General features: G+C 38.6%; 1 protein-coding gene across 1 annotated transcript; it reads right to left on the bottom strand.

The window, feature by feature from the left end:
* Nucleotides 1-4,622: 4,622 nt before the first annotated feature.
* On the bottom strand, nt 4,623-16,590 carry Rbm43 (RNA binding motif protein 43). Its single transcript, XM_076865926.2, has 4 exons — nt 16,514-16,590; nt 11,128-11,338; nt 8,831-8,922; nt 4,623-8,070 (listed from the first exon to the last, which is right to left on the bottom strand). Exons 1-4 carry the CDS (start codon nt 16,514-16,516, stop codon nt 7,312-7,314), a joined length of 1,065 nt encoding a protein of 354 aa, XP_076722041.1. The 5' UTR covers nt 16,517-16,590; the 3' UTR covers nt 4,623-7,311.
* Between the last annotated feature and the right edge of the window lie 4,563 nt (nt 16,591-21,153).

Raw genomic sequence — 21,153 nt, 5'->3', positions numbered from 1 at the left:
TTTTGTATTTGTATGTTTTAAAATTATCATTACTCTGCCACTAGCCATTAAAAAAAAAAAAAAAAAAAAAGTTACATTCCTGAAAGAAATAAAACTGAATTGATGTCAAAAGAAACACAAGGTATAAATTGAGCTTCATCTCTTAAACACAGATGAGTGTACCCAAAACCCCTTTTATAGATTAACATTAAACTGAGACAAATGAAGGGAGGGAAAGGGAGAGGGAAGGGAAATTGCATGGAAACGGAAGGAAAACCACATCGTTATACGAAATCACATATATGAGGTTGTGAGGGGAAAGGGGGGGGGAGGGAGAGAATGGAACAACAACAGATGAGGTAGAGAGGGAAGATGGGAGGGGAGAGGAGGGGGGATAGTAGGGGATAGGAAAGACAGCAGAATACAACAGTCACTAATATGGCATTATGTAAACATTGTGAATGTATAACTGATGTGATTCTGCAATTTGTATTTGGGGTAAAAATGGAAAAGCATAACTCACATGAATCAAATGTATGAAAGATGAAAAAAAATAAAAAAATTTAAAAAAAAAAACCCTTTTATAGCAATTCTCAGGGTAGCAATAATATAACTCTTCAACACTGGTCTCCTGCACATGTAATAAATCTTTTCAACTCTTTGTCAAATTTAGGAGAACACTGCCACCTTTGAATTTTTCCACCAAAAAAAAACTAAGATTGAACAACAAAATCCAATACAGTTTTGATTAAACATGAATTCAATCTCCCGCCAGAGCAGCCTGACTTGACCGTGGGCAGAGTTGATTTACTCTTTGCTCCCCTGATGTTTTATTCTAGAAGTGACGGAAGCAGGGCCCACAGACAACTGTTTTCAGTGCCTACATCACTTTCTATCAGGGTGACCTTGGCTACCACTAGACAGCTCAGATCTTGAGAAATGTACCAGTGTCAGATTGTTCTTAATTTCTGTGATTATATATTGAGGGAATGAGAGTAAGAAAGTAAGTATTCCCACCACAAATTATTCTGAGGCCATATGTGACCCAAAAGAGAGACCAGAGAAGTAGGGCCCATGTAGTTGACTTGAGATGGGCAAAGGTGAGTTACACAACAGCCCTGGATTCTCCTCCTGCCTTGTGCCACACTCCACCACCTCTCCCTAACTAATATCAGAGACGAAAAGGACAGAGTCCCCTTGTCAAGGGAGTACATATAAGTACGAGCCTGCTGGAGAACAGCAGTGGGGGCAGGGATGGCCCTTTGGAAATAAGGAGTGTCAGTTCCTTCTACAAGTTCTTACAGGACAACTGCTGTCATCCTCCCTGATGTTATAGGCCCATCTTAGGGAAACGACTGTATGTACAGTTGATCATTGGCATGTATGCCCCATAAACACTGAAGGAAAATACAGAATTAGCAAATACTACTTCCTAGCAAATAATATAGTGTTAGGTCCCTACATGCCTCTGGCCCCATTTTTTGGAAATTGGTCAATACATCATCATATTTTATGTGTCTCTATTTAAAAACATCTTATTTAATGTATATTGTTGCCCATCCAGAAACCCTTACTCTAGGTTCCTGCAACCTTGCCCTGTCCAACACAGTTCCCAGGATGTCAAAGTTGAAATATAAAGGGAGAATCCTTTGCAGAAATGTCTCTCTGAGGGTGAGAAGATCTGAAAAAGGCCAGGTCCCATTGACAGCAGACAAGCCTCCCCAAAGTTTGAACAGGACACTTGGACAAAAGGAAATGCTCGATGCCTTTGGATTTCTACTTTTTGGACCTGGAGTGAATTCAGATTCAAGCTGAGGATGCCTGGTTTCTCCTTGTCAACCAAGTCATTCCACCCACCAGTGCCACTGTGGGTCAGCTATACCAGAAACACCACACACTGCACTGCCTATAGTGACAAAAATATGCATGCCTGTGACTCTGCTGCCCCTGAGGGAGGCAGGAGGGCCCATTTTACAAGGAGAGCAGAGGCCCCCTGCCTGGACCTCCTCTTTCCTCAGGCTCCAATGTCACCTGCCTTCTACAGACCTGCATTTCAATGTGGGAGGCCTTCTCTCCAGTTGCTCTTGGCCAGAGGGTAATGGAGATAGCCTCTTAGAGCTCTCCTTCTTTCTTCCCCTTTCTCTGCCCTCCTTTCCCATTCCACGTTAGACTTTTTGATGGTCAATCTCTGTCACATGATTGTTTTTGATTTCTGTTCTCTTTCCAATTGCTCAAAGGGCTCAGGAACCCTACTTTCTCTATCCTCTCTGAGTAGGGTGGGGAGGTAGAAGTGACTGACATTGTGCGGAGAAGGCAGGAAGCACATCAATAAAGGGGAAAACCACATTATGTCTTTAGTTGATCATAACAATGAATTCACGGTCCGCAGCCCTAACTCATGCCTGATGGAAGCTTAACTAATACAAGTGTTTTCTCTGTAAGGTACTCCACAGTCTGGTCCAAAGCATCCTTGGGGCAAAATTCCATATAGAGCCATAACAGTGATTCCTTCAAAGTAACTAGAGAGGAGTCAAGAGTTCCCTTAATATAATAAAGCCAAACAAAACTCCAGCTCTCTCCAGGGATCAAAGGGTGGACTCATCTATTGTCTTCAGTCTGGATAGAAAATTCCTATCTTGCCCCAGCATCAGAACAGAATTCTGATATTCTCGCCCAAAATGGTATTGTAAAACAACGAACCTTGCATCGGTCATACATCTGTCCATTTGAGGAGACCTTCTGGGAGACATTTGAGGACCCCATTCTCTCACATGAAAGGTGTTTTGCAATATCTAGCATGGCCTTCCTTGCCGTGTGCTTCCTGTTACAGAAAAGGGCCTAAAGCAAAAGCACATGGTCTTATTATATTGATTGGGAACTTCATCATACTTTCTACTATGACTGACAGGAATGGGGGGAATTGCTACTATTTGCCACAAAGAGCCAAGCCCTAGCCTGAAGACTCCATCTTGTTATTAAAAAATTGTATGACATCATAGTTATTATCCCCAATACATAGATGTGGAAACTGAATGCCCAAAGTCACAGTAAGTAGTGTTGCTAACAGTCAATCTCAGACTTATCAAGCTACAAAACCCTGTTTTCGGTTGCTACACAGTAATACCACCACATAGACATCATCCTGACACACAGGACAGCCAATAAGGAAGCCATGCTTACTAGCTCAGAGAAAAACAAAAAAAAAAAACTGTTCTTACCTGAAAATAGACATTAAGTGAAAACAGAAAAGGTTGAATACCTTTCAGAAAATACATGCTGAAAATGGAAAAGAACAGGAATATAAGATTAAATGTTGCAATGAAATTTCAAAGTAGGACGATTAACACCAGTGAATCAGTTTAATCCTCCCAAATACCACTGATCATTTCAGACACATTTATTTTCCAGTGGTATTCAAGATGAACTAAAGGCATGGGCTGGGTAGAGCCAAGATAGGAAGACCAGTTAGAAGGACACTGCAATAACCCAAGCATGAGCTAATGAGAGTCATAGAGATTGGAAAAGAAGAAACAAATACAAGGGGTGGTCTGGAGACAAAATTCAAAATACCTGCTATGTAGAGATGAGGGAAGGAAAATATATAGGTTTCACTCTAAGAGTCAGCCTGTAGAAAAGGAAGAAGGATAAGAAATTTTAACCACCTTTATAGACAATCCATAAATATCCATCTTCATCAGAAGGAAGTTGCTCCTCCTGACCTTCGTATGCATCCCTTGGAAATGCTGAGCTCCTTTATTCCTCTCATGAAATCACCTATTATTTATTTCAGGAAGCTTTCTCAAAAAAGGCGGGGAGAGGGGACATATTATATAATGCTCTATATTCCTCCTCCCATCCACCTCTAGAATTCCCTATTCTTTAAGTCAACACTTTTATAGCCCTGAATCGGTAAAATACTTACTAGGCTAATTTCCTCCAATATTAAATCTCATTCAAAAACATCAAAAGGATGTATATTCCACCCCTCTTGCTTTTGTCAGCATTACTTGAAATGTGTTAACTAGAGGACAGTCTCAACAGACTTACACCTGCTATACACTATTTTCTTTTTATTAGTTCTTCTTAGTTCTATATGACAGTAGAATCCATTCTAATTCTCACACAGTATTTTCTACTAGTAAAATGTTTTAAGGTACCAAGCATTAATGGGTAGACTCCTTATCAACCTTAAGAATTCCTGAGTGAGCTCTTAATAGCTGAAAATAACCAGATACCAGAGTTGACAGACCCAGAGATTCTCCATAATTATCAAATATCTTTTTGCTTCCCTGTGCAGTCTAGTCAAGAGATAGACAAAGTGGAGAGAAGCACCCCAGGCATGTCCAGGAAAGACACCTTGTGCCTTTCCACCAGCAGAAATTACTGAACAACCTGCTTGACAAGACTATAAGGGAGGCATATCAAACTTGAGTTTGTCTTTCTAGAGAGAATTTCCTACATTGGAGAAAACAGTACTAGAAAAAATGTAAACCCATCCCAAAAAGGGAAAAGAAATTAATATTAACACTATTATGATGATGATACGTTAGACTATAGTTAGACTATAGCACAAAAGAGACAGAAAATACTTGGACCCAATAAACACCCATTTATTAAATGTTTATTAAGTGCCAACCCCTGTGTTAAGTTCTATGGATATTAAAAAAGTAATTCATATATTTCACAAGTATTCGCATATATTCACAAGTACGAATGCCTACTATATGCCAGCTGCTATGTTGTAAACTGGGGATGAACAAAAGAGAAAAAGAAGTTTCTGCCCTAAAGGATAAGGGTGATATAGGAGTATACATCAGAGACCCACACCCAAAATCATCTTTTTTGAAAAAAAGTCAGGTTTATTCATTTCCTAGGGCTGCCATACAAATTACTACAAACTGGTGGCTTAAAGCAACAGAAATATATTCTCTCACAGTTCTGAAGGCTAGAATTATAAAATCAATGTCAACAGGGCCACTCTGTGAAGGCTCCAGAGAAACCTTCCCTTGCCTCTTGGTGGCTCCCGGCAACCCTTGCAGATCCTTGGCTATAGTTGTATCACTCCTCTCTCTGCCTCTAACTTGGTCTGTTCAGGCTGCTATAACAAAATACTAGACTAGGTTGCTTATAAACAACAGAAATTTATTGCTCACACTTCCGGAGGCTAGAAATCCAAGATCAAATAACTAGTAGGTTTGCTCTCTGGTAAGGGCTTGCACATAGTGATCCCAGTGAGCCTGCATTGAATCCAAGATTATTCTCATGCAGTTCACCTTGCCAGGTTTTCAACTTGCTTGAGACCCATAACCTCTTTCTTCTTTCCTGTTTCTCCCTTTAGAACAGGATTATCTGTCTTATCCCCTTCCCAACATTATAGTTTGGAAGCCCAAAACTTGTTAGCTTCATACATGGGCAAGATTTTTGCACAGACTGAATTGCACTCAAGTCTCACCAGTATCTGATTCAGGTGATATTTAGATAAAACTTTGGATATTAGACTATTAGAGCTGATGCCAGAATCAGTTCATGTCTGGGGCTGTTGGGATAGAATAAAGGTATTTGGCACTTAACAATGACATGAATTTTGGAGGGCCAGGGATAGAATGCTATGAACTAAATGCTTGTGTACCCCCAAAATTCATCTGTGGAAACTCTAATCCCTGATGTGATGATAATTGGAGGTGGGGCCTTCAAGAGGTAATTAAGGCATGAAAGTATAGCATGATGGAGAAGAGCCCCTCTAAGAGAGATGTTTCCTGTCTTCAGGAATGGAGTTCTCCTCAGGATCCAACCATGCCTTCCCCGCTCTCAGATTCCAGCCCCTCAGTTTCTAAAACTGTAAGAAATAAGCATCTATTGTTTAAGTCACCCGACAATTTTCGTGATAGCTGTCTGAACTGGCTGAATAGCTCTTTTTACTCTGTTGATTGTGCCCTTTGATGCACAAAAATGTTTTTAAATTTGATGTAGTGCCATCTGTCAGTTTTTTGCTTTTGTTACCTACACTTTTGGTGTCAGAAATACACTATTTAAGGAAATGGAAATTATTTACACATTTAGAATTTAGATGACAAAGGAAAATGAAGGGACATTTTTCTTATTCTTTTTCTACTGACACAATAGTTTGAACGATTATAATCACATTGTTTAGTTTGAGATGAGCAACTAGGAAGATCTATATAGTGGCCCAGATACTTAAAATCAATTTAATCTGAAGTTAAATTTAAGGAAGTTAAAGACTTTGAAATAAATCATTGTGGCTTTTTCTTTTTTTATATAATTATATCATCAAAGTAGTAGCATTTGAATAAGATCACAGATGTTAAGAATACAGACGTAGACTTAACAATTGTTCAGCTGACAATTTAATTTTTCTACAAATTTCTACTTTACATTGGCATAAAATTGATATGCATTCAGTAAAAATATATTTTGAATTTTGATTTTCTAACTAACAATATTCAGTGCCATATTTTCTAGTGATACTGGGCAGCTGTGGTGAGTCACAGCTCCCAGTTGGCCATGTGATCATGAAGGCAAATCTTCAGTGTGCTGTGTTTCTACACAGGATGTTCAGTGAGTTCCATGTATTAAACACATTTTAGACTTACAATATTTTCAACTTATATAGCTTATCTGGGTATAATCCCATCTAAGAAAAGGAGCATGTAAATAGCAATTGTAGATTTCATTCAAAATTCCCAACTTAACAGGAGAACCAACATTTTATAAAAGCACATAAGCTAAATAAGTAATAGCAACTGCCTCACCTATCCAGCAAACTTATAAAAATGGAATTCAGAAATATATATAGTAATATATAATATATATATGATATATATATGTGATATATATATATAAAATACCTCCATTAAAAATACTTTCCAAGTAGTTTACCAAGTTTTTTGATATCATTCTAATTCTATGAGTAAATACAGGCTTGGTAACTATTAACAAATTGCCAACAGGCATAATGATCATCCAAACTCCCATGTGTTAAGGCTACTTCTTTTCTAATAATTTGGATTTCCAGAGAATATTAGATTTCTTGGAAATTTAGTTTTTCCAAAGTTTTATTTAGATATTATCTTTGTAATCAGATAGACTAGGTCCCCATTCCTAGGTTCCCAGTCTCATTCCTTGTTAGCTGAATAAATTCACAAGAGTTTTAATTTCCCCAAATCCTAGTTTCTTCCCCTACAACATAAGGATAGTAATGCTCACAAAGAAAGATGGTGAGCAAAGGTGAAATGTGAGCTAGATAGAGTGGTACAGGTATAGTCACTACTCGGTAAGGGAAGGGCACTATTAACATCTATGACTTAGATTTTATTAACTAACCTTTTGCCCTATTAATTTCATGACCTCTTTTTTAAATAGGTAAGTGTCAGGAGAAGAACCTATAATGTCAATGTGTGTCTTATGAAAATTAATCAGAACCCTAAGGTATCTTGATTGTAGTTGTTCACATGCCCGTTCAATATTTCTCTTCTCTCTATTTCCCTTTCCTTCCAAAATAAATGTATCTTTCCTAAGCTCAAAGTGAAGAGCCTGGGCCCATTCCTCAATGAGCTCCTTTACGTGCTGTGCACTGTTTGGCCCAGAATCACCTTGAGCACTTGCTAGACAAATGGTGGTGACGTCACCATCCACCCTCTCCTGACTTAGAATATTAAATTTGTTCAGTGTGATTTCATAAAACCCACACTTCCGTTTCAGGTAAAGGAAAACATCTGTGTCCATCACAAGAATTTCTGAGCTTCTAACAGTTTCAGGTACTAAGGGCCTGAGCGTCTCCACCAAGTTATCACTTCTCTGTAGACTCTTTTGGGGGCTTTGTCTGTTCTGTTTTCTCCCTTCAGTCATAAAATTCCTGTTTTCTTCTAAAAGAGAACTTGCTTTTGATAGCAAAAACTCTTTGAGCTTCTTGATAGCCAGAAAGGGTCCTTCCACAGAGATTCTTCCTCCAGGTCCCAAGGGACTGAAGTTTAAAGTTGGGATTTTCTTTTTCAGGTCTATTACCAGGCTTTCTAGTATAATTTGACCACGAAAAACAGAAAGATCCAGGATAGCTTTCACAGAGCTGAAGACCTAAAATTAAAAAGAAAAATTAAAATAGCACTGCCTACTGAGGCAAAAAAAAAACATAAACAAATTCATTTTTCTACCAACTTCTTATCATGCAGTCACTTTAAATCAGACTCTAATGGCCAAACCCAGACTTCCTGCCTTCTCACACCCAGGCAGCCCATCCGTGGTGCCCAGGCTGTTCAGTTTGAGATTCAGAGTCCCTTGTTACATACCCTAAAACAGAGGCACTCACATCATTTTTAGAAGCAAATTGCTATTTTGAAACAAAGTCTCAAGCAACACATAGGTATAAACTGTTCTAGTTCTGCTCCAGAAGTCCCTCTAGAGTCATCCCCACCCTTCCCTTCCAGTTTGAAGTTCATCACATGGTTACAGAGAATGCCAGGTTTCTTGCAAAATTTGATTTATAAACCAACACTTCAAATTTTTCACTTCTCCTCTTTTTTCTACCCTTCCTGCCATTTAAACTCCCTTTTAGTGTGCATCATAATTTTTTCTCCAAAATAAATCTCTAGGTAGGTACCTGATGTTATCTATAACAACACAAAAGCTCACTGTCACTTTAAAAGCATTAAGTAGGACACAGAGAAATATAAAAGCAAAAACTTCAAGAAGCAGGTTTGGTCTTTAGTACTGACATGACTCAGGTTAGGGAGCTGAATCCGTGAGGTGAGAGCACTGTGTGTTTCTTTACACAGGAAAGACTTCACAGGACAAACAGGACCCAGAACTCCCAGCACACCCTCAGCTCACGCCTTACCTTTTCACTAAAGTGAGAGACTGTGAGTTCAGCATGCACCGTCTTCTGAATTGCTAGATGGTGTTTCTTTTGTCTGACAATATTCTCTGCAACTAAGTAGAAACATTAACATCAAAAGTGTTTGTAGCATAACACTAATAATTACTTTAACTCCTAAAAATAGAGAAATTTGATTCTGTTATTTAGAAAGTCTGAGTTTTTCCTATATTTTTCCTCTAAATCCAACATTCAAATATCTTTTTCCTTGCATTTTAACATATTAAAGTTAATTTCATGTATTAATATGTTCTTAATCATATTTCTTTTAAAACACACATAGGCCAGGCATAGCATCTCAGGAGGCTGAGGAAGTTCAAGGCCAACCTCAGCAACTAAGCAAAGCCCTAAGCAACTTAGCAAGACCCTGTCTCAAAATAAAAAATAAAAAGGGACGGGGTAAAAATGGGAGTTCATATCCCACTTGAATCAAAGTGTGAAATATGATATATCAAGAACTATGTAATGTTTTGAACAACCAACAATAAAAATTAATAAAAAAAAAAAGACAAAAAAAAATAAAAATAAAAAGGGCTGGAGAAGTAGCTCAGTGGTAAAGCAGGGTTTTAAATTCTCTGGGTTAAATTCCCAATTAACCCCTGGGTTAAACTCCCAATGCAAAAACACACACACACACACACACACACACACAAACAAGCACAGAACATTCATGAATAGAAAACAGAAACCCAAGAGTAAATCCCCCACTCTGCTAATACTGGTCACATAAACTCTCATGTCTGTGAATCCAGGGTTCCACACTATCCTGGTTTTCCTCCTAATTCACTGGCTCCTTTGCTAATTCTCCATCTTTTCCAGCTCTCTAGATGTTAGAAAGCCCCAGACCTCAGTCCTCAAACTTCTTTGCTAACCTATGTCTATCTCCCAGTCAATTCAACACTTCCCACAGCTTTAGACACCAACCCTATATGCACTGCTTCCAAAATTTTATCTCTGCTCCATTATCTTAATAGGTCCTTCAATGACCCAAAATCAACTTGATAATTATCCCCCTCCTGAACATACTCCATTCAATCTTCCCAACTCAAAAATTCACAAATACCCACGAGTGCCCATCAGCTGCCCTACTGCACCTCTCCAAGGCAGCAATGACTACTATCTCCTGTTCCTCACACAGCGACCAGTTTGACCATTTGAGAAAAGGCAGTCCTCTTTTGTCAATCCTCTGCTCAGAATCGAATCCTCTACCAGAATAAAATCCAGACACCCTGCCTTGACCCATAGTTACTTAGCAAAAACTGGCCCCAGATCCCAATCTAACCACATCTATTGTACACACACACACACACACACACACACACACAGAGCCCGATCTCATAAAACTCCAGCCACACAGCCCTCCTTTGTGTTCCTCTAAACATCCAGCATGTTTCCCCTGTGGGAATTTCTACCTGTCCTTCACCTAGTCTGAAATGTTTTCCCACTTATCTGCATGATTCATTCTCTTACTTTATTCAGGTCCCTGCTCAAATGTCACCTAAACATATGACATCAGGGCTGTGGATATAGCTCAGCAGTAGAGCACTTACCTAGCATGTACAAGGCCTTGGGTTTGATTCCCCACACCACCAAATTATATATTCTTTTTAAAAGTGTTTTCCTAGCCACTCTATTTAATCAGCATCATCCATCATGTTTTCCTTCTCTTCTCCTGCATACTTTTTCATACCAAGTTAGTGTCCTCTGCAGACCCAACTGTATCTATCCCCTATGTCAGGGATGGGCCTAGGGAACAGGATGGCTCCATCTTATCTCAAATCCAAACTGTATTTCTCAATTCAATTTGGCAAGTAATAAAGCAGATACTATGTTATCATATCCATATGATAATTTGAACACAGAACAGCAGAGGGTATAATTGTATTGTTGAAGCTACCTTAAAGTCCCAAAGTAGTTATCTTGTTTGTGGAATTATATATCATTTAAGCAGGGGGATTTTCTACATTTTTCTGCATTTTGCAAGTTTTCTATGAAACTTTTATCCCAATATGCATTTAAAGTATAGGAAAAAAGAAGTTTTCAAAAATTTGCCAGTTACTAAGAGTTTTCAAAAATTTACCAGTTACTTTTTATCATGAGTCATTTTCATACATTTCTGCTCATATAATGTTGGCCAGTTTCAGAATAGAATAATTTTAAATCTACTTCAAATCTTATTAATTCCATGAATCATTTCAACAAAATCTAATTTTAATTTCACTAAGTATTTCTCAAATTATAAAACTTTGATTTGGAAATACCTTTCTTTTCTTTGAATATTACATATGCAACTCCTTTGGTTCTTGTTGGATATATCACATCTTCAATATCTCCACCCTCATTTTTAATGTCTCGGAAGTAACTCTCTACTAATGTAGTCAGCAACTGATCACTCAAAAGGCCAACAGGAAGACCAGCAACAACAATGGTTCTTTCAGGAGCTCTGGATTTCTTGACATTCGAAACTGATGCCTGTAAGAGAAAAAGTAGAATACTATTTAAAAATACAAGCTCTACTTAATGAAGAGTGGGATCACATAAAGTTAAAAAAAAAAAAATGGGAGGAAGGAGGGAAGGCAAAGGAAAGAACTGGTGCATAAAGTTGACCAAATTATGCCATGTGCATGCATGATTGTATCACAATGCATTCCAACTTATATATAATGGTAAGGCATCAAATAAAAAATAAATACATACAAGGAAGACCAATAGAGTAGAGGAAGAAGATGATAGTACTGGGGATTGAGATGGAGAAAACTATGCTCTAAGCACTTATGAATATGTCAAAAGGAGCCCCACTATTATGCATGACTATAATGCACTAAAAATTTTTAGCCAGGTGTGGTGGCCCACACCTGTAATCCCAGAGACTTGGGAGGTTAAGGCAGGAGCATTGTGAGTTTAAAGCCAGCCTCATCAACTTAGTGAGGGCCTGGGCAATATAGCGAGACCCTGTCCCAAAATAAAACAGGAAAAGGGCTGAGGATGTGGTTTAGTGGTAAAGCACCCCTGGGTTCAATCCCTGGTACAAGGGGCAAAAAAAAAAAAAAAAAAAAAAAAGGTTTTAAAAAATAAAAAGAATTTTTAAAAAGCCAAAAGGAAGACCAGCGACTACAATAGTTCTTTCTGAAGATTTGTATTTCTTGAAAGTCAAAACTAACGCTTATAAGAGAAACAGTTATATTATGAATATATTTTAAAATATACTTAATGAAAGTACCATCACATAAAATAGAAGACAATATCTTACTCAATAAAGGCAACAGTGTAACTAGTAGATACTTTTTAAAAAGGGAATAGATCTTTGCTTTATACCATCTACTAACATAAATTATAGCCAAATTTGAAAGTTAAATGTAAAAATGATCCCTTTATTTTTTTAATAAGTGGAAATGTTGATTAATTGTTCATTTTAGGAAAGCCTAAAAATAATTTAAAAAAGGAAATATAAATTTCAAAAATTAAAATGTAAAATAAGATAATCAAATAATCATAAAATACAGTAATGTGGAAGTGACTGTATTTTTTATGGATTGTAGATTCCAAAGTAAATAAGTTAGTAAAAAAATACATCCCTTTTATTATCAGAATCAGGGCGAAATTACCATTAAAAAATCAAAACCCCAGGAGTAACATGGATACTGTAGTGGAGTAAATCCCACCTTGCAGACGTAACTGAAATTAAATCCAGCCTTAGAAAGACTGCATGCTATTGTAGCCACAGGGCTGGGCACAGAGTACCAACTGTGCTGGGTTCACTCTCTTTGAACTTCTTGAATGCCTTCATTTGCTCTCCAATCCCATTTAGGGAAGTGGATTTGTGAACTTCTCCCAATGCTTACACAGTTAGTCCAGCCTGTGCAACAAAAGAATTACCTGAGGGTGGACAGGGTGGCCCAAGGGCCTGAACCATGGTGAACAGACCACTCAGGAGCTCAGGACTCTCTGTCCACAGGACTCTGTACTTAGAATACGATTCCACAGGGATTGGCAAACTACTTCTGTCCTCCCCAGAGGTAAGAAAAGAGCTTAAGCACACAAACAGTGTCCTGTCCATCCCAAGAACTCCTTAAGATGAAAATAAAAGAATAAACTCAGTTACAATGAAGCAATCAGTGTCGGAGATTTCAATAAATTTCTGAAAGACTGAAAAAACACAGAAGTATATGGAAGACTATGACAGAGAGCAGCAGCTAATCTGGAATAAGCAAATGGATGTTGCAAGGCCAATGGTGACAACAGGCACAGCAGAATCACAGAAATGATAAAAGGTACCCAAACAAGACGTTGTTGAAAGGCTTAAAAAAAAACTGCTCCAGTGTCTCCCATGTTACCAGCTCCTAACCTTTCTACACAGAACACACTCTGACAAAGATAGCTGGTGCAGAACATGGTGGGAAATAGAATTATTTTACTGAAGAAGAAGGAAAAGAGTAAGAGCAAGGGGAAGAGGGGGTCAAAGGGAGATAGGAGGGAGAGGGGGATGGGAAGGGGGGAACTAAATGAACACTCTAGAGAAAACTTGACCAGCCAGTGTGGACAAGTCCTCCTCCTGTTTCTGGCATTTAAAGAAGCCCCAGCCTAACGATCATAAACAAACTACAGTGTGGCAAGATTTTGAGTAAATTATAGCATACAAAAAGAAAAAGGGAAATCCATTTCACCCAGCCGCTAGAAACATTTTCCTGTACATAGAAAAGGAAAAATACACATGATATTGGACCAAAAAGAGAAAAAGTAATCACAGCATGCAATGAAGCCCCACTATAAACAGCATTTACTATTTACAATGCAGTATTATTGGTTTTTAACTTTCCAACTGAACTTGCTGTCTTCAAAATATCAAAGACTTAAATAATGGTAACAGAATAAAATGAAGATACACAACTCTGTCAATGCAGAGGTAACAGCAGTTGAGAAAAAAATAAAGAAAAATCTCCTACATTGAAGAGAATCATGTAATAGTACCCCCCATTTTAAGTCCTTTACAGAAGTTACAAAAATAATCCATAGAAGAAGAAAAAGAAGAATAAAAAATAATATTACATTACTTTCAAACTTAAAAGGCAAAGAAAGAAGTCAGAAGTTACCTGAGTGAGATCCTTATTTATCATAATAGGATTTGACAGAAAATGATTAAGTCAATGTTGACTGCCCCAGCATATGCACTCACAGCATCTCTGGTATTCAGCTGGCAGCTTGTGAAATAAAGTAGCAAAATGTACCTGTCTGATAAAGTGAATTTTAAATCACTTTAAATCAGGTGCATCTGAATGCACCTGAATTTTTTAGAATATATACTATTTTGTCAATTAGTTAATCAGTTAGCAAATACTGTATTATTAAATATGTGCTTCATGCCTGGCAATATGCTGAGTTTCAGAAATAATGATATATACAAAGAAATAAAATTTGTCCCTTGTCCTGAAATTCAGTTCCCCCACAAGAATGTAAATCGTTATGTGTGGGGCACTTAGATAGGCTTTAGGATTAATATAAAAAACGGTGGAGGTGGGAAGGGTCTATACATGAAAGAGGAGGCAGACACATAAATAAATCTTTTCAAAAGAGCTTGGTATTCATGAAAGAAGTAGATCTATTTATTGCTTTAAGGAGGAAGCAGTCCAACACACTATTTTAGAAGGACACAGACCATCCACAATAAAATCCTAAAATTACAATAAATGCCATCCAAAATTAGAAAGCAAGATTAATTAATTCTGGCTAACGGAGTCTGAAAAAGGCTCCACAAAAGAGAGGTCTTTAAGGCTGAGGTCAAATTTGAATTGATGAGACAAAGATACCAAGAAAAAGCTGGGCAAGGGGGGAGGCATAAAACTGGCTCATGTTGATACATATATAGAACAAAGGGAATGTCTCCAGAAAATAAAATGAGAAAAATTCTATTGGCTATTTGTTTTAGGAGATACTTTTATGGATGAAAATCATTTATCTAGATTGTACAGTGAAACAGCAAAAATATACCAGATGGTGAGTGTGCCTATAGGCAACCTATTCCCAAGTGGTACAATGCAATTTCCCCAAGACAATTCTCCCTTACAAGAGAGAAAAAAAAAAAAAATGACTGAAAAGATTTTTTTAGATTTTTCAGAAAACCCTATTTCTTGAGATTTCTAATGATATGACATCCTGCTCTAACAACCCCCACCAGCCTCAGTGTGTCAGTGGATAGAGAATTAATTTCTTTTTTGCTCTGCGTCAATGTCAAAGAAAATTTATCAATCACTTTAAATTCAAAAAATCACTCTACCTCTATGCTCTCATCAATACTAATACCATATTTCTTCATCCAAATGTCTGTAGATAATTTAATCAAAGGAACTTTCTGAGCTGGTATTTTTAGGAGACTTTTGTTTTCTAACAATTTAAGAATTTTTTATAAATTATCTTGTGATTTATTTCAATGACCTGCCAGGATTCTTCCTTAACTTTCTTTCATATGTCTAAGAAAGTATTGCTAATATATATAATTCTGCTGAGGGCAGTTATGAACAATGAGAATAACTAATCTCTTCTATCCACGATTAGGGAGGAAAAAAAAAATAACCTGGAGAAAGAAATTCCTTTCAAGGATTTTGAAACAAGAACAGCATTGAAGTCAAGAGATATGAAGGTGATGGCACTTTTTCCCGTATCAACGTTATCTTTTAAGAAACTTTTGGGCCTCAGGATCCAAAAAGGTATAAAGAAAAACTATTTTTTAAAAGTAAGGGACTAGGAAATAATTGGAAGATTCATTCGTTGCGTTTACTTGGATTTCTTTTCTCAGAATCAGTTATTTATTTTCAGTGACTATACCTTTACTCTCACCAGGTTAAAAAAAAAGCACATTTGCATCTCACAATTGCTTTTACATTACCAGGACTCAGGGATTTCAGACCAGAAAGTAAAGGCTCTGCCACAGTTTCAAATGCTTGATAGAGACACACACACACACACACACACACACACACACACAGACACACACAGACACACACACACACACACACACACACACACACACGTACGCGCGCAGCTCAGTCTTGAATTTGCTGTCTGTTGTTCCTAGCCAGCACAGATGGTGAAAACACTGAGCCCTTTGTGTCTCTGGATAAAGAACTAAGACCACAAAACCACAAAAGCGAATTCGCACCAGGAGAGACTTCAGGATGCCTCCCTAACTTGTGTCCTGGGTTGAATCCATTCTTAACTAGCTCTTTTCCCAAAGAAGCTGTAACCTTCATTTCTGGGTCATCTGTCCACTTTTGCTCGCCCCCAGCCCCCACCCCCGAATCGTAGGAGGGCGACAGTTTGATCCCTACAGCCTGCAAAGCAACTCCTCGAGGAAACTGCGGTGCGGGGCAGTGGGCGCAGGAGGTCGCAGCCCAGGCCTGGCCCCTTCCTCTCGCAGCCCGAGGTTAACTTCAGGAACCCGCAGCGTCGCCGCAGGAGCAGGTGCAGAGATCGCGCCTGGGGTTGACCCGCGGCGGGGATTGGTGGCTCTCGGCCGCCCCAGGGCCTCCAGCGCGTCGCCTCGCCCAGCCCCGAACCCTGGACCCGCCCGAGGGGTTCTGCGCCCACTTGGGGGACCGAGGCGACGGCATGGGCATTCCCCTGCACCACAAAACCTAAAGAAAAATGACTTGCCATGGTGGAGGAGAGACGCGCCCTTGGCGGCCGCGAGGAAGCCCCAAACCCAGCGGAGCGCGGGCGGTGCAGAGGGCCCGGCAGGCTGGTTTTGGTTTCGTTTTTTTGTTCCCGCTCACTTGGAGACAATACAAGAAAAGGGCGGCCTTTCCATCCCACATGGCTGTTCTGTAGCGGGTGGCCTCTAGGTGGGAGCCTGGACTTGGAAGGGCCGCTGGCACCAGACCAGACATCCTCCGTAGTTTTGCAACTTTTGAAAGCACGCTTTCAAAGACAGGCCCGGAGATTCCCTGGCAGAAATTTAGGGATTCTCCCGGTGATTCGTCAGTCCTGCACTCAGTGGACTCTGGATGCTCCTTCCTGAACCCTCAGTATTCCCCCTATAGTATTCCTGGGTGGTCTCTTTTCCCAGATTGGGGCCCCTGGCAAATACACAGGATGAAAAGCATAGTCCCTGCCAATAGGGAGCTGACCACCTATATGCAAATGTAAAATGTCAACATTAAGTGCTGTCTATGAAAAATATTAAACTTTGCTGTAGAATTGGACTCAGGCCGTGCTGGATTTCTGAGTCTGGCTCTTGGGGCAAAGGGAATCCACACAGGTAACAAGTGCAAAGTAAAATTAAAGAGAACACGAAAAAGGCAAATGGATGGCCAATGTGAAGATGCTTGGTCTTATCCCTAATAAAGACATACACATTGAAATCACAACGCGATACCATTTTTCCCAGCGTTAGCCGGTCTGTAAAGAACGTCAATGTTGTTGCAAGTCGTGGGAACATTTTGAAGGATTTTGACCCCTATTGAGGGATCTCAGAACACAGCACTCCAGCATGGCTCAGTATGCTGAGTACTTTAAATGAAGGTGGAAAGAGTCTCTTCCTGGGCCCTCCTGGGCCCTCCTGTATCCTTCCCCTTTTCTGCCCTTAGCCAATCAAAGAAACCGGAATTTCTCTTCTTCCAGGTGGGTGAAGGAAACTAGAATCCCCCTCCCAATAAACAAGCCATAGAACCTAGAAAGGTCACTCTACGCCTTCTCCCTGTTCCTTTGAGACCCTCGTTCTAGAGAAGTCCTGCCCTATACCCAGGACGAAGGAATGCTACGCAGGGAAGCCAAGAAGAATCTGAACCTCATTGCTGGGCCCCTGGTATCAGGCCAGTCTGTTATCATTAGATAATACCTTTGATGCGGTCACGTTTCTGCACAGCTGTCCTTCATCAACATAAGCATAAAAAATGGTTTTCTCTGGGTCTTCAATTCTGAATGCTCCTGTCACGTAAAACTTTGATTAAATAAATTATGCTTTTTCTCTTGATAACCTTGTTGTTGTTGTTGTTATAGAAGTGTGACCTTATGATGGTTTAGGAAAATGTAGCACCTTCTCACTCCTACACCATGAATATGTAAAATGCAAGAAATAAAATGCACATATCCTTAGACTTAGAAATTCATTTTTAGTAGTGAACCTAAAGTGAAAGTAGCAAGTGATACTAAGATACTGTATAAAATTTTTAATTGTATGTTGCTTGTTATACAGGTGATAATAATTTCTTTTAAAAACTGATCCACTCAATGAATGGAGCTCTCTATTGTACAAATGATGGTATCTCTACAAGACACAAGGCTATGAAGATTTTAAAACAGAAAGAGATAGATTTACACAAAATTTATAGTTTATCTCCATATTCATATATTCAGGTACCCATTTGAATGGCCTAATAAAAATCTAAAATTTAACGACATAAAATGAAAAGCTAACACATGTGATAGTTAATGTGTCAATTTGACTGGGCAAGAGAATGCCCAGTAAAATGTTATTTCTAGGTATGTCTGTGAATGTTTCTAGGACAGATTGGCAATTGAATTGGAAAACTAAAGTAAAAAGGATCCACCCTCACGAATATAGATAGGCATCATCCAACCTGTTGAGGACAAAAAGGTAGAAGATGGGTAAATACATTCTTCCTTTTGGAGCAGGAACAGCCCTCCCCTGCTCTCAGACATTAGCAGTTGTGATTCTTGGGCCTTTAGACTCAGACTGGAATTACAGGACAAGCTTTTCCAGGACTCCAGCTTGCAAGTAGATCATGTAACTTCTCTTCATGAGCCAGTTCCTCATAAGAAATCTCTTTCTAAATATCTATGTATTTCCTAATGGTTCTGTTCCTCTGAAGAACCCTGACTAATACATATGGTCAAATAATTTTCAACAAGAGTATCAAGACCATTGAATGAGTAAGAGACTGTCTGAAGAAGCTGTTGAATATTGAAAATCTTAAAATCTTTGGTGCCAGAACTTAAATCTTAAAATCTATGATGGCACACACTTGTGATCCCAGAGATTCGGGAGACTGAGGCAAGAAGATCACAAGTTCAAAGCCAGCCTCAGCAACTTAGCAAGACCCTATCTCAAAAAAAAAAAAAAGAAAAAAAAAAAAAAATATATATATATATATATATGTAAATACATTCTTCCTTTTATCTATGTATTTCCTATTGATTCTGTTCATGTATGTATATATACATATATACATATATATATGAGATACTAAAAGGACAGGGTATATAGCTCAGTAGTAAAACACTCTTGAGTTCGATCCAGGTGGGTATAGGTGCAGGGAGAGGGGATAAACATAAACTTTGGCTCCAAACATTGATTCCAGGAAGTGCACTGAGGGAGGTTTCAGACTCCAGATACATTTTGATCACCCCTTCCAGAATTGGCCAAGAAGAATAATTGAAAAAAAAGAATGTCCAGGAAATATTAAGACAATCAGCAAGAGAAGAATTTCCAGGGAATGAGATCAGGGCCTAAATCAAAATTCCACACATTACAGGTAGGATTTACACATCTACTCAATGAGATTTCAGACTTACTTTGGCTTGGTGTCTCTCACTCTTTCTCTTTCCACGTGGGAGAGTTTATTGCACTTATCATTCTCAGTTCCATCACTGAATATTGGGTGTGTTACAGTCTCTAGATACAGTTCAGACCTGATAGAGAAACTGCCACGTGTCACTGAGAGCTCACACTTTCTGAGTTTGATGTCTTGATTGGATGGAATTTTTGGTTTTATTCTTTCGGAGATGAGGTGAATATATTTTGTGTATGAAGAAGAATGAATCAAATGATAGTGATTCAAAGGACAGGGCAAACTATGCTGGTGATTATTCCAGCCCAGCCAAACCTGGTTCTCCTAACTTTACAAGAATTTTCTAGTCTCCTTATATCTGAATGGGGCTAGGTAACTATTTCTTGACTGAGATATGAGAAGAAATGACAAGGGTCAGTTTTGGATCACAGCATTTAATTAATAGTCCAAGTCTCTCCAGACTTTGCTTTTACCCAGCTCTGTGATTCTGGAGGTATATCTCAAGATGGGGCCTCCAAGCAATGAGGATACAGAGACTCCCCTGCCAAGTTGTGCTAGACATTGTGCATGATGGGTAAAACTGGCTTCCCCCATCCCCTCAAACTAAGGATTGAACCCAGGCAGGCTCTACCACTGAGCAAACATCCCCAATGGCCCCACCTTTGTCTTTTGGAGACAGTCTCACTAAGTTGCTGACGCCAGCCTCAAACTTCCATTCCTCCTGCCTCAGCCTCCTGAGTAGCTGGGATTACAGTTGTGCACCATCATGCCTAGCTAAACCTCTATTCTTTATAAATTATCAAGTCTCAGGTTATCTATAATAGCAACAGATAACAGAATAAGACATTCTCAACATTTTCAAGAGCTTTAAATAATCTAACTATTTCCAAAGAAAAATAGGCATAGGATTTTTAAATGATAAATTTAAGATTTATTATAAATTTTAACATTTTTAGACACCAGCTTTCATTCCTAACAAAATTATAAAAATAATGAGTATATCTGATGGTACTAAAACCTAAAAATATCAGGGAAAAAAAAACTTTTTTCTTTTAATTTCAGGTGGAAGCTAGCATTTAAAAGGTTTAGAAAATTCTAAATGCATTAATTTTTGTCTAAATATGACTTAATTCGACTTCCAGCTCTTCATGAAACATATAATGTCAGAACAAATGTCCTTCACCAAAAAAAGAACTTTACCTTCTCTGAATAGGATTTTAAATTTTATGCTTAAAATTTCCACAAATTAAGAACAATGAAATGCTAATAAACTGGGTCTCTTTCCAACTTACACTTAAACACAGAGAGGGCAGGAACCGTGTGCTACCTTCCACCATTCTTGGTATCTAGAGGGAGAAGTAATGAGCCCCTAGCTTTGCATTTACTTCTCCCTGTGTTTCAAGGTTTTCCATCTCTTAGACTGATTCTTTTTAACGTCACTGTTAAAGAAAGAAAATGCTAGTCTTTAGAAGCTCTCTTTGGAGAGGAGAGAGATTGGAAGGAGTCAGGGGTCAGTTGGCATGCTCAGAGAAGGAAAGTTCAAGAAAAAGACCATACTTAGCTCTGAGAACGTTGGGTCTGTGGAGTTAATTGCTATGCAAAGTGGGGCATGATCACTCCTGAAGTCCTTTGAATCTTGAGTAAAGTCTATAGAAATCACAAACCACCAAGTGTAATTACATTCCTTCACTCTTTTTTTCTTTAAATATTTTTTTAGTTGCAGATGGACACAATATCTTTATTTATTTATTTTTATGTGGTGCT

Source organism: Callospermophilus lateralis, chromosome 9 (genome assembly GCF_048772815.1).
Source record: "Callospermophilus lateralis isolate mCalLat2 chromosome 9, mCalLat2.hap1, whole genome shotgun sequence".
NCBI classification, from domain to species: Eukaryota; Metazoa; Chordata; class Mammalia; order Rodentia; family Sciuridae; genus Callospermophilus; species Callospermophilus lateralis.
The sequence above is the reverse complement of the archived record's forward strand: the minus strand, read 5'-3'. Positions and strand labels throughout refer to the sequence as shown.